The sequence below is a fragment of the Chanodichthys erythropterus genome, chromosome 12 (assembly GCF_024489055.1).
Source record: "Chanodichthys erythropterus isolate Z2021 chromosome 12, ASM2448905v1, whole genome shotgun sequence".
NCBI classification, from domain to species: domain Eukaryota; kingdom Metazoa; phylum Chordata; class Actinopteri; order Cypriniformes; family Xenocyprididae; genus Chanodichthys; species Chanodichthys erythropterus.
Window position 1 is genome coordinate 31,151,192 of NC_090232.1, and position 12,817 is coordinate 31,164,008.

Below are 12,817 nucleotides of genomic sequence, written 5' to 3' on the forward strand. Positions count from 1 at the left end.
AAATAATTTCGCAAATGTGAGAAAGTTGCAAGAGTGTGTGAGATATTAATTCACATTGTGAGATAAAGTCACAATTGGCAGATAAAGTTGCAGCTACAGTATGAGAAATTAAAGGGTTAGTTCACCCAAAAATTCTGTCATTAATGACTCACCCTCATGTCGTTCCAAACCCGTAAAACCTTCATTCATCTTTGGAACACAAATTAAGATATTTTTGCTAAAATCCGATGGCTCAGTGAGCCCTCCATTGACATTAAGTTAATGTACACTTTCATTGCCCAGAAAGCTACTAAAGACATATTTAAAACAGTTCATGTGACTAAGGAACCACTGAAACACAAGATTTGTAAAGCTTCGAAGCTTCATGAAGCAGTGTTTTGAAATCACCCATCACTAGATATTGTTGAAAAAAAAAAGTATTCTTGTGGCTTCATAACATTAAGGTTGAACCACTGTAGTCACATGAATTGTTTTAAATATGTTTTTAGTACCTTTCTGGGCATCTGAAAGTGTAAATTATCTTGCTGTCAATGGAGGCCTCACTGAGCCAACTAATTTTATCAAAAATATCTTAATTTGTGTTCCGAAGATGAACGAAGATCTGACAGATTTGGAACAACATGAGGGTGGCCCGTCAGCACTGTATTTTTATTATAATTTGCGTTCAAAATTACCGTGAATATTGCTTTGGTTCTTACACATAAACCTGGGTAGGCGTTCACTACGCACGCAGCACAGTTTTTCTAAAAGCAACGAACAATGTATGGCACTTTGCACATGTTCCTGTTGAGGTTTACTCTTGTATTTGAGACTGCACTGTGGATGTGTACACTTGATATAGCGTCTTTTCTATAAAGTGCCATCTGACACTTTCCCGTGTCTTTTTACCTGCTGGTTCAGTGTGTCACTAGCTGTCTCCAGGGCATGCAACGTTTATTTGTGGACCCAATGCCTTATAGCCCAGTCACGTCAAAAAGGCTTTTCTTTTCTTTTTCCTCTTTTTTTGGGCGCAACTCAAGACCCAACAAAGCTCAACGGTCTTGTGTTTGTTTCCCACAAATGAGTTCAGAGGGAGGTCTGGAAATCTGAGTTTGCTTTCTAGGTCACGTCTGATGCCACAGTGTTGACCGTTTTGAAAGATTTATCAAGCATACTAAAGGTGTGGTCGGTCTGTGCGAGTGTAGAGAGGTAGAATGCATTTGGACAGTATTCTTGCTCTCCCCTTTTTAATTGAGCTTGACCTATTTTGTCAACAGCTCAAGCTGAAAAATTAACAAGTCAGAGTGCTTTTTGATCAATGGCTGCTGAATTTAACAATCAGTCCAGTCTACATACATGCCTGATTCACCTGGTTTCATCCACAAACTTTTGACTGTGCTGAAGCTTAAAACACTTAAGCAACCTACAATTTGATGTGAATGATCAAATTACTCCTTTGTTTGTGCAGTCATGCACAGCTAACAGCAGAATACAGCAGCGTTGTGACTCTCCGTGAGAAGTATTAGAGGTCACATGACCTGCCTATGCAGCACTATTGATTCAAATGAATCAAAGAATGCATTCAAATAACACTTTGGATTGTTTGTAATGACTAGGTCTCTGCTTTCAACTCACTGCTTGAAAACTTTTGTTTGTACTCTCTACTGAATTCTCATGAAGAACAATCATGTGTATGAATTCGTAAAAAAAAGTTCACAGTATATGACATATTAAATTCATTCTGAATATAATGGTCCATCTGACTATGTAACCCTAACCCCACATAATGATTTATAGAGACTATATATATACAGCTATGGAAAAAATTAAGAGACCACTCCAAGTTCAGAAATCAATGTTAAGTGGTCTCTTAATTTTTTCCATAGCTGTATATAGTTTTTGTTATTTTGTTGTATTATTTATTGTGTTACTTTGCCACATGCTTGTAAATAATAGAGATTTTAATCAGCATGAAAGATTGGTACTGTTGTATTGTGGGTAGGTGTGCCATGGCTACCTTGAAGAAACCTGGCCCAGCGTCAACAAATGCGTTTGAGGAAGAAGTTCAAATGAGGACAGCCATTACAGACCCAGAATCCCAAGCATACTGTAGCTGCACTTTTAATAGAGTGCAAAGAAACCTTGTGTCTTCAAGAGAATTTAACATCCTTTTCAACATCCCAACTATAAGTTTGCCATTGTCTACATTATAAGGGAAATCAATTCAAGTAATTAGACAAAAAACTTTTAATTTTCTACATGAAAATCATCCATTATTTAGAAAAACAGAAGAAACAAGGCAAAATATTTATTTATTTATAACTTGTTTGTATTAAATATTTGAAACTACATCCAATTTTGCAATTAATATTTAATTTGAAATATAGTTGACCCCAACTACCCCAAATTCCGGACACTTTCTGTATTGGTGGACTGCTTTCCTTTTTTGCCATTGCTGGATTACTAATTTGATTTATTTACCCACTCATGAGATTAGGCTAAAATTAACACTATAGTGTGCTTAAAGGGATAGTCCCTATTTACTCATCAAAAAAATCTTTTACTCATGTCAATCAAAACCTGATTCAATTTCTTTCTTCTGCGGAGCACAAAAACAATATATTTGAAGAATGTTAGTAACCAAACAGTTTTGGTTACCATTGATTTCAGATGTATGGACATTTCTCAAAATATCTTGCTGTTCCTCAGAAGAAAGAAAGTCAACCCGTTTGAAACGTCATAAGGTTGAGTTAATGTTCACAGAGTTTTCATTTTTGGGTGAACTATCCAAAATTCACTATAAATTTACCTTTTTAAAAGTTGAAAGTCTTTAATAAGGAGTAAACAGGAGGCTGAAGTGATATTTCTTGGGAGTCAGTGGAACACATAGTGACTTCTTATACAATACTTTTTTAAGGTTTGGGATTAAATCTACAGGTAGAACTGCAAAGTAGTATTCATTGCCACAGGCATTTGTTACTCCCAAATAAGCAGCGCATAGTTTTCAACACTGTCCATACTCTCCAAACTTCCCACTTTCTTTTCCCACCTCCTTCTATTCCTGCTTCCCGTCACAAATGAACAGAGGTGTTGCTTTTGTGAGGATGGGATTTAATTGGTATATTAGTATCCAGCCACGTCCAAATTTATCAAATCTATGGTGGCCAGTAATTTTGTAGAAGAACATACAATTAAGAGCTCATTAGTGCTCTCACAGGGATATGCCCTTTCATCTGCTGGAGGAACATTAAGTGTTGGCCCAACTCCAGAGCAAAGATCCTCCTTTACTGCTGTTTCTTTAACATGCTTCATCTGCCATACTCAGTCCGGCCATATAGAATTCTGCTGTATAAATGTTTTTTTTTTATTATTATTATTTCTTACATTAATAATATTTAAACATACATTATTAATATTTAAAACTACACACGTTATAAGGTTTTACAGTTTTACCATGCTCTTTTAATAGAAGCCTATATTTCTGGACAATGTAATGGACAGTCAGTGTGCTATTTAATAAGTGTAAATTATGTTTTCTTTATTTGAATGACTATGCAATATTGTATAGATTCTGTGCTTCAGTCTAATTTCACCTTAACTGCAGATGTAAATAAAACTTCATACAAAATTGCATGCATACATTTCTGCACTCAGCATCTAATAAATCAGGAAAAAAATGCCCTAAATAAGCTAGAGCATGTTTTGTAGAGTAAAAATAAATGTAATAAATAATAATAATTGTACACAGTGGTGAACCTATTTTTGTTTATTATTAATATATTTTATATTTATATTATTTATATAAATATTCATTTATTATACACATATATTATGTGTGTGTGTGTGTGTGTGTGTGTGTGTGTGTGTGTGTGTGTGTGTGTGTGTGTGTGTGTGTGTGCGTGCGTGCGTGTGTGCGTGTGTGTGTGTGTGAACAGCTTTTTCTCATTCTGTTCTGCTACTCTGTAGCTTGAAATTCACTGAAAATGTCATTGCTAGTGGTGTGACCTGCTGCCCTATGCTATGCTGCATCACTCAATTGCATAATTTTGGTTAAAGGGGATTTCCATTCCTCTCTATTAATACTCACTGTCAATCTTCCTTATTGTATTCAAACAACAAACAGCTTATTCTTTCACTTGACATATAATAAAATGCATTCTACTGGTTAACAGACGTAGCTACATTGTAGTAGTCTTCATCATTATAATATTTAAAATCTCAATAATTGTTATTTCTACTTGATTTGATGAGCTGTCAGTTTCAGCTAGATTGTCAATATCAATAATTCAATTCAGAGTGGTTCAAAAAGTTTTAACAAACATATAACTGCAGGTTGTCATTTTGGCAGCACTTTTTTACAGTGTAGGAATAAGAAAAACAAAGACATGAAGAGATTTCCCTTACACTACCATGCACAGCTTGAAGGAACCAAACGTTTCTCTCTCTCCCCACCCCCACTTTTCTTCCTATGTCATATTCTCACTTGCTTTTCAGCCTTGCTTTTTTAAAAAAAAAAAATCTTTTAACATGTGATTGATTCAATAATGGATTATAGTTAATGTGGATATCAAAGATCTGTGTGAGCTCCATCGGGCTCCTATGATGAACCTAATGGCTTATGAAGGAGGCAAAAAAAAAACAAAAAAAAAAAACAGATACACAGAAAGACACATTAGGGAAAGGCAGAAAATATAAAAGTAAAACAGAAAGAGAGAGTGGAAAAAAACACACAGACATATTGACTGACCAGGCGTAATGTATGATGTTGAGGGCCAGCTGGGGCCGACGTGGCAGTGAGCCATCCCACCTCTGACTGTCATCTACTCTGACATTCTGGCTAAGCTGGATCTCATTAGGATGAGGGTGACTTTGATCCTGTCAGCACAGTGATGTGACTCCCACTATATAGGTTGCCTTCAAAGTAAACTGCTCTATCATTGTAACTTTCATACCTAGTTATCTATATTTGTAGTACATTCTTTCTCTTATCTGACTGACATCCCCCTAGATACTGAATATTAACCTTTCAGTTACAAATGGAAAAAGACGTTTTCAGATCAGCGACTTTCCCCCGCCTTTCACCTCTGTCACTTAACCATGGTTTGCTCAGTATGTTAGTTATTGATTTAAACTTGGTGACAGAATGGAAATCAAAATTTTGCTATACTCAAAGGCAAATTAAGTCAAGATGTTGGGTAAAAATAAAAATGGGTGTCTCTTGATCAGTGGCATGCAGTAGTGTTCTGAAATGAGGAGGCAAAGTCCTCACTGTTTTTTGTTTTATATGTAAATTTATGTTCCAGTTACACTTAATGTTGACACATTTTTCAACATTACTTATTCTACCAAGAAAATATTTTTTTTTTAAATAAACTGTTCAAATATGCAATTATTTAAATTAGTTATTTAAAACTGTAAAAAAATATTTCACAATATTACTGTTTTTACTGTATTTGTATTAAATAAGCAGCTTTAGCGAGCGTAAGAGTGTTCTTTCAACAAGATTGAAAATTCTAACCAACTTCTGAACAGCTGGAAAACAACAATGGAGAATACATAGTATACAGCATTCATTAATCTTTGTTTATGTTCATATTTACATTTTAAGTTACTAATTAAAATTATTAAATTAAAATTAATGTATTAGACATTTAACAGAAATTTAAATAAATTAACAAATTTATAAATTAACATTAACCTAGATTAATAAATGCTATAAAAATGTTTTTCTTTTTAGTTCATCATACCTAATATACTAATTGAACCTTCTTATAGTGTTACCAAAAAATAAAATAAAATAAAAAATCCATTTGCTTAACCACACCTCCCATAACCTCCTATCTAAAGTGTACACATGCATTAACAATTAAATAGCACTAAGACTGTATGCTATGTAAATCATAAACTTAAATAATTCACTGCAGCCTAGTAGCCAGTCAGAAGGGACTGCTCCATAATAGATGCTGCTACAGTGGTGAGCTCAGCTTGAATCTGCACTCTTAAGTAAACAGACTTTTTAAAAATGACCTGTTTAAATGAATTATACAAGTTAGACTTACAACTCTGCTCTTTAGCTAAAAATTACATGACAGGAATCTACCAATCAATAGACAACTGACATATTTACGTTCTCTCGTTAGCCAACTTAGCATTATATATTTCCAGATATCATTAGCATGGTAAAAAAAGAAAAAAAAAAAAAATTGGAAAAGAGAGATTATTTTGAATGAGTGCTTGGCTGACTGTTTCAAAGGACATCTGGGATGGGGTGAAAATCATTAGCTATACTGCTAGAGCTTGGCTAGCTGTAATTGCCTTGTCTCAGAATAGCATCAAATGAACACATTTGGAAAAGGGGGTTTAATGCATCACTCAGTTAACTCAGCAAACATCTGACTCTTATAAAAGTTTTGCCTGTCAAATGGGATATACTTTATAAAATTGTTTAGGGCTTCCTGCAATTTGCAAGCTTGTTAAAGAAATTATGCAACCAGATAACTTAAAGTCTGGTAAGCTAACATTTAGGACTTTAGTAACTGGCGAGTATTTCCTAAGGCCTGTTGTGGTTGATTCAGCATTAATTTTGCCATGGCTACAAGGTCACAATCTCAATTTCAAAGTTTCGCCCTCATGTTCATTGTAGACTCCATGGACTAGTCGATCGGTTTCTTGTCTCAAGTCATTAATTAAGCAACTTTCTGTCTTCAATCTCTCCCATTGTTTGTTTAAAAGCCTTTCATAGAAACTGCTTGTTTATCATTGTTTCTCAGTGAAAGGTACTTGACCTACCATTAATTATGTATGATGCTGCTGCTGCATAATGACTGGACTCAATAACAAGATATATTTCATTGTACAATATCTTCCAAGGCCTTCTGATAACAACACAATAAGTTATGTTTATGTTCACAGTTAAAAAAAAAAAAAAAGAAAAAAAAAAAAGCCTGATAAGAAGGAAACTTTGCTTCCCTCCTATAGTGGAGCTTAGTAGGACACTTGCCTTGTAATGTTGGGTTGAGACCACATGTTGGTTAGCTTCAATTTAAGTGTACCACAAAAATGGCAAGTCTTCCCCATTAGGAAAGAGAGGAAGTTTCAAATGCAATCCATTTGTCTGTCAGTTGATTATATTGACTGGGAGCTCCCAGACAAATGCAATTGATTTAGCCTAATTTTAGCAAATTGTCACATATTCTCAAATGGTTTCATGTTTTTTTCTTTTTGGGGGATAGAATTAATTTAATGTTCAAGAACAAGACAACAATACAACAGTACGAAAGATTACCCTCAAAACACTAATAAAAACTCCCTGCTTGTATCTTACCTTTCCATGTTTTCAGTAAGGCAGACTGGGCCTGGATAGCCATCCCCCCTGGCAGAGAGAGGCCCCTGTGACAGCCCTGGGCGAGTTTTCCACGTCTCCATTAATCCAGTAACTGGAGAAATTAGATTCAACAAGGGGTTCGTCTGGTCTCGCAAATTGTGGCGTGAAAACGACATTGTTCCTTGCGCTCCAATCTGGTAATGAAATGAATGTCCACCTGAATTAACACCAACAATAGCCGACGTGGGCACATTATTATTCTCTTGGTAATAGCTGCCATCATTGGTTTCCTGTTTAATCCCCTTGGGCAGGCCATTGTTAGGAAACACACCAGGTTCATAGTTGCCATTCAGAGAAGAAACAGGAGGTCCCAAGATCCCAGAAAGACTATATTCGTCAATATTATCCCTCAAAGACAAGTATGTGGTCTCTGCAGAAGGAAAGCAGCCCAGAGAGTGCTGCTGCTCAACAAACTGAAGGTTCGAACAAGTCACCTCTCTGTTTGGCTCTGTTTTAATGTGAGTTATGAATGGAGAATGTGGCATAGCGCTCTTGCTGCTGCCTAGGCACATACTCCTGTAATCAGTGCCAGGTTCATTTTTGATATATTTGGCCTGTCCCATAGCATCCAAGCCGATGTTAAACATTTCCCCATCCACATTCTCTACCTTTGGGAATTCAAATCCCTTGAAGTCATGCTCTCGGCTCTCAGGGCTGTTGACATCATTTTGAACTAAGCCCAATCCACTGGGAGGACTAGAGACAGAGAAGCCCCTGGATGAGTTCCTGGGACTGGACATGGCCATGCTGCCAACAGTGGGCGGACTGGAGATGGATGGTCTAATATTAGAGGAATTGCCTCCATTTGTTGTTGGGCTTGAAACAGATGATCTCATGTTGGTGTTACAGGAAAGCGGTGACCTCACGCTACCTATACTATGAGGGCTGGAAACTGGAGACTTCATAACACTGAGTGGACTAGCCAGTGGAGGTGACCCCACCATGCTGGATTTTACAGGACTAGAGGTGTTGGGGCTGGTGTGGTGACCTTGGGTCAGGTTGGTGCTAGCAGAAGCCAGCGATGGACAATCAGAGTCGAAGTAGGTAGGGCTGGTAGTGGATGACACCATGTTGTGTCCAGTAGGGCTAGACATGGGACCAGACCCATCAGTGCTGCAAGAAAGAACGGAGGCCAGTGCAGAGGGAACTGAGGCAGAGACCACAGCACACTCCTGAGGGCCACCATTGGCTTGTTGGGCCCCAGGTGGGAATGAAGCTGGGGGAGCTTTCATCTTTGGGCTCCCAGTTGTTCTGGGCTGGCTGTCGTCAATTGCTTTCCCACAAAGAGGATACAGTTTCCCTGGGCTACCCTGCCCTCCTGCAGTACCATGTTGGGAAAAGCCAAAGTCTGCCTCCCTGGCAGCATTCATGTACAAGCCCATAGACTCAGCAACCGTTTTGGAGAGCTCCTTTGAATCTGTTTCTGACTTGCGGTTGTGGAAGGAGTTGTTGAAGGAGGGAAAAGGTAATGGTTGATTCTGGTTAACTCTAAGCATTGTTGTCTCTGTAGTCTTAAAGTTGTTGTCCTTGCAGACAGACGGCACACTAGAGGCATTGCTCGAGTTAACAATATCCATGAGCACATCACTGTTTGTCAAATTCTCTTCTGAAGAACAGCAATACTCCATGGTGTTCGGCATCTGTGCCCATTTGTTTTCTGCAGTTGCCCCTTCGCAGTAACTTTGGTATCTTTTAGTCTCCATACCTGGATCATTTGATAAACCTAATGGGCCAATAAATTAGAGACATTTAGACCTTGCAGTCAAAATGGCAATGTTTTGATTAGTACAAATAAATCTCATTAGTTTGACTGTCAAACCAAATTAAACCAGAATCATTACTGATACGGATATTTTTTGGAAAATGTATTATAGACATACTACTTTAATAAAGAAATATTTTCATTTTGTGATTACAAAGAAATGTATCCTTTATAGGATTTGTTCTGCTTTAAAAAAGGCTTCTTTATTTATATTATTTTTCGCAACTAATATAGTCATTATTTTATTTTAAATGACCAGTTTCTATCCTCAGATTTAAATGGGCCACCTTTTGTTGTTTTATGTAAGTGCCTTCTTCTTCCTGAATACGGGGACCATGCCCTCTTTGTCAGTCCATGGTTGACCCCAACCACAATCCTCCAAAAACCTGAAACGTTTTTATTTGACCAAATTATTTTAGATTTCCCATGTGTTTTACTAAGTTTTCCCCACCATGCTGTGTGAATCCACAATAAATTCGTAAATCTCTAAATTAACTGTGAAACACTTTTCTTTGAGCAGTTGCATATCGGCACTGCCTCTGCAAATATCAGATGCAACGCTCCACATTCGAAGTAGTTTCATGGGATGCACTCACCCCTCTCATTGAATATGAATTGTGACCTAGCAGGTAACTTTTTCTGAGCAACTCCCTGTGCTTTACTTTGCCGCCCCCTCTACCTTCAACTGCTGCCTGTCTGCACCATAAAAAGGTCCTTTACCTGCTAAAAGACAAAAATGTAGGAGGTATGATAATATATTACCATACAGATCAGGTCATGTTAATAAAAATGTGCCTCCGCCCCTCATATACATCCACTGACATAGTGCTATATTTATGCTTACTCTGGATTTGAACCTAAGACCTCTTCCACTTATTCACTGTGTTCACTGCACTGTGTACAGTCAGGCAGTCTCATTACTGTGATAGCCTAATCTTTTGTATTATAGTTTCAAATGGAATTTCTATGTTTCTTGAATTGAAAGTTTCTGTATTTTATTATTATTTGTAATGGGGTTTTTTGTTTGCTTCCTTTTGTATATCTAGAAACATAGAATGGTATAAAAAAATGATTTATCTTTATACATTTGGTACCGAATGTTTTCAAACAAAGTGAATCCTTGTCCTTCAGATGGCAACGATACAACACAAGTAGGCCAACATTTTAGCAGCGTTACATTTAGTTGGTGAAATGACAAATGTGTGCACCTTCTGAAATTCCAAATGCCCCCTTAAGTAATTCATCCACATCCTAAACATGCCTCCAAAAAAGCAATAGTGGACTGAGACTTCGCAGACACGGTCTGAATGTAAAAAGAACTGGTTTGAATCTTAAAACAAACAACAATAGCTGTCAGGGTTCAATGCGTTGTGTATTTATAAATGAGTTGTTTTAGATTTAAAAAAAAAAAAATCAGAATGGCAGATAAATTGAGTTAATTTCTCATCCTGTTGCACCAAGCACTAAGAGTAGAATGCAAAGCCGACCACAAAGTAATGAGCCGCGGTGAGTTTAAACTGTCAATCATGTACAGTACATACTTTTCACCATCCATTCAAAGTCAATTATGAGTGGCTCTTCTCTAGCGAGATACAGTTAGTTCATCAACAAGCTCTTTTAAAAGCAAAGCCATATTGTAACGACAATGTTGCTTTAAACGTTTGACGTAGTTCGTTGTTTATGTTTTGTTTGTTTTTTCCCCCTATCGCCTTTCTTCCCACGATACCGTGCTTAAGCGCGCAACCATTGGACAGAAGCAGACACACTGTCGCCAAGAGTTTATCACGCCACTCACGGATTGGTCCCGTCGCTCTGTCAGTCTCTTTATTTATAAGCTTTGTAGCTACAAAACTGCTGCGACATTCTTTATAACATTAAAATCACGAACTTTGCTCTATGCTAAAGCCTATAAAAACTTTACGTGTTATTTCGGATGCGTGATATTTCACGCTGCACTGCACAGCTAGCGACCTCCAGAATGATGAATGTGACGCAGTTGGTTCTTTTGCAAAAGAACTCCTGACTAAATATCGTTGCGATGCACTTTATTCATCACATGACGTCACGCGAATAAAGTATGCTTTAAAAAAGTATGCAGGAATGTTTGCATGCATTTTCACATCTTCTTCGCCACTGTTCTCAATGTCTAACCAGCCAGAACATCACTGGTAATTACTGTGCCCCATCTGTCTGACTTCAGTTTCGCTCAACTCTGTATTCACTGTACTTTAGCACACGTACAGTAAATAAGATGATGCTAACGTTACGCGAAATAAAAGCTACAAGCTGCTATCCCATGAAGAACTTACCGAAGGAGATCGTGTTAATGAGATCATAATAACTGATAGAGGCTTTGATATTTGATATAAAGCGTTAGCAGTAATGATGTGTTAAAAAGTATTAAATTAAATCCTGTCGGCTGTGGATTTATCTAGTTTAGCCAACGTAAAACATATACAATCTAATGCAACGGATGTTAGTATAAGATAAACTGTTTTATTATTATTATTATTGTTACTGTGTAGCCTACAGTATTGTAATAGGCCTATTGTTTATTTATAATTACATGTTTCTTTTCATCGCTTTAAAATGGAAATGCACTTCATGCACAGCACAGGGGTCCAAGTTTTAGACAAGTTTTTAACGCGTCTGCATTTACAGTAGTTCATACAAACAGGACTGGTTTGTTCTTCAGCGAGATGATAATAATATTAAGACATCTTACCGTAGTTATGACATCCAATTTTGACAGTTATCTTTACTGCTGGCCACTATAATCCGATGGACAAAACGGAGAAAATGACACTAAACAGTGTCGTTAAGTTGTGTTTAGAAGTATTCCCAGTGTTGCGACTGCTTGCATGTACTAGTTTCAGTTGTGACAGCTGAACGCACCGCACACTGCCGCGCGCATGACGCGAGATCCTTAACGACAGCGCGCTGTACGCGTACAACAGTCAACACTCGACAGCGACCTCACCGAAACCTCCTATCGACAGTTTTCTGTTTACGTGCACATTGCTGCTAGATTGTTGAAGGCGCCCAACTGAAGACTAATAAAAACAGCGGAGGACTCAGACAGACTTGCGTAGCGACGTCACTGTGTGCACATGGACCCTCCTACTGCATTGAGAGCTCGAGTGGGAGGGGGCGATGAATGCGCTCAGGTATATACGGCTCTTAGTCCAGAAGTAGGGCAAGGTAGTTTGATTACGCAGGCGCTAACCTGTGCATCTAGGACAAATGGATGTGCAAACGTTTAAGTGCATGACTTTACTTGGTAAATGTTATTCGTTGGGAAGGCCTGTATGAAACTAGATCGATTAATCATCATTTTAATCTAATTAAACCATGCACTGCAATCCTAAACGTATTTTTAGATTTTGCAGAATAAAGTGGGAAAACATTTTGTGTACAGATTTAGAGAAACGCAATTAAAAATGTTGTCTTGTGCAGAAATGGAGCATTGAGTGGTGTGACTCAGGGCTGGGATTGATCAAGCATTAAATGACAAATTGATGGAAGTGTATGCAAGAAATAACAATGTTTTGGTCCCCTACTTTCATGTCATGCTCCATTGGTCTCTTAAAGTTTTGCAATTATCTGAATTTTTTAATTAAAATAAACAGAAAGATAGGTAATTTCGCTGGAGAAAGTCCTTTGTGACTGTCCTTTGGAAGTGGTTTGTGTGA

At 37.5% G+C, this 12,817-nt stretch overlaps 1 protein-coding gene across 2 annotated transcripts in view; it reads right to left on the reverse strand.

The window, feature by feature from the left end:
- The window catches only part of nr3c2 (nuclear receptor subfamily 3, group C, member 2), a 91,830-nt gene extending 79,653 nt beyond the window's left edge, over positions 1-12,177 (reverse strand). Inside the window, exons 1-2 of one of the 2 annotated variants that reach the window (XM_067405376.1) lie at positions 11,851-12,177; positions 7,304-9,086 (exon numbers count right to left, since the gene is read on the reverse strand). In XM_067405376.1, coding sequence (XP_067261477.1) covers positions 7,304-9,066 — 1,763 coding nt within the window. In that variant the 5' untranslated portion in view covers positions 9,067-9,086; positions 11,851-12,177. Of the gene's footprint in view, positions 1-7,303; positions 9,087-9,721; positions 9,834-11,850 lie in introns of those variants that run through there. The other variant, XM_067405377.1, reaches the window with a different exon arrangement.
- Positions 12,178-12,817: the final 640 nt, after the last annotated feature.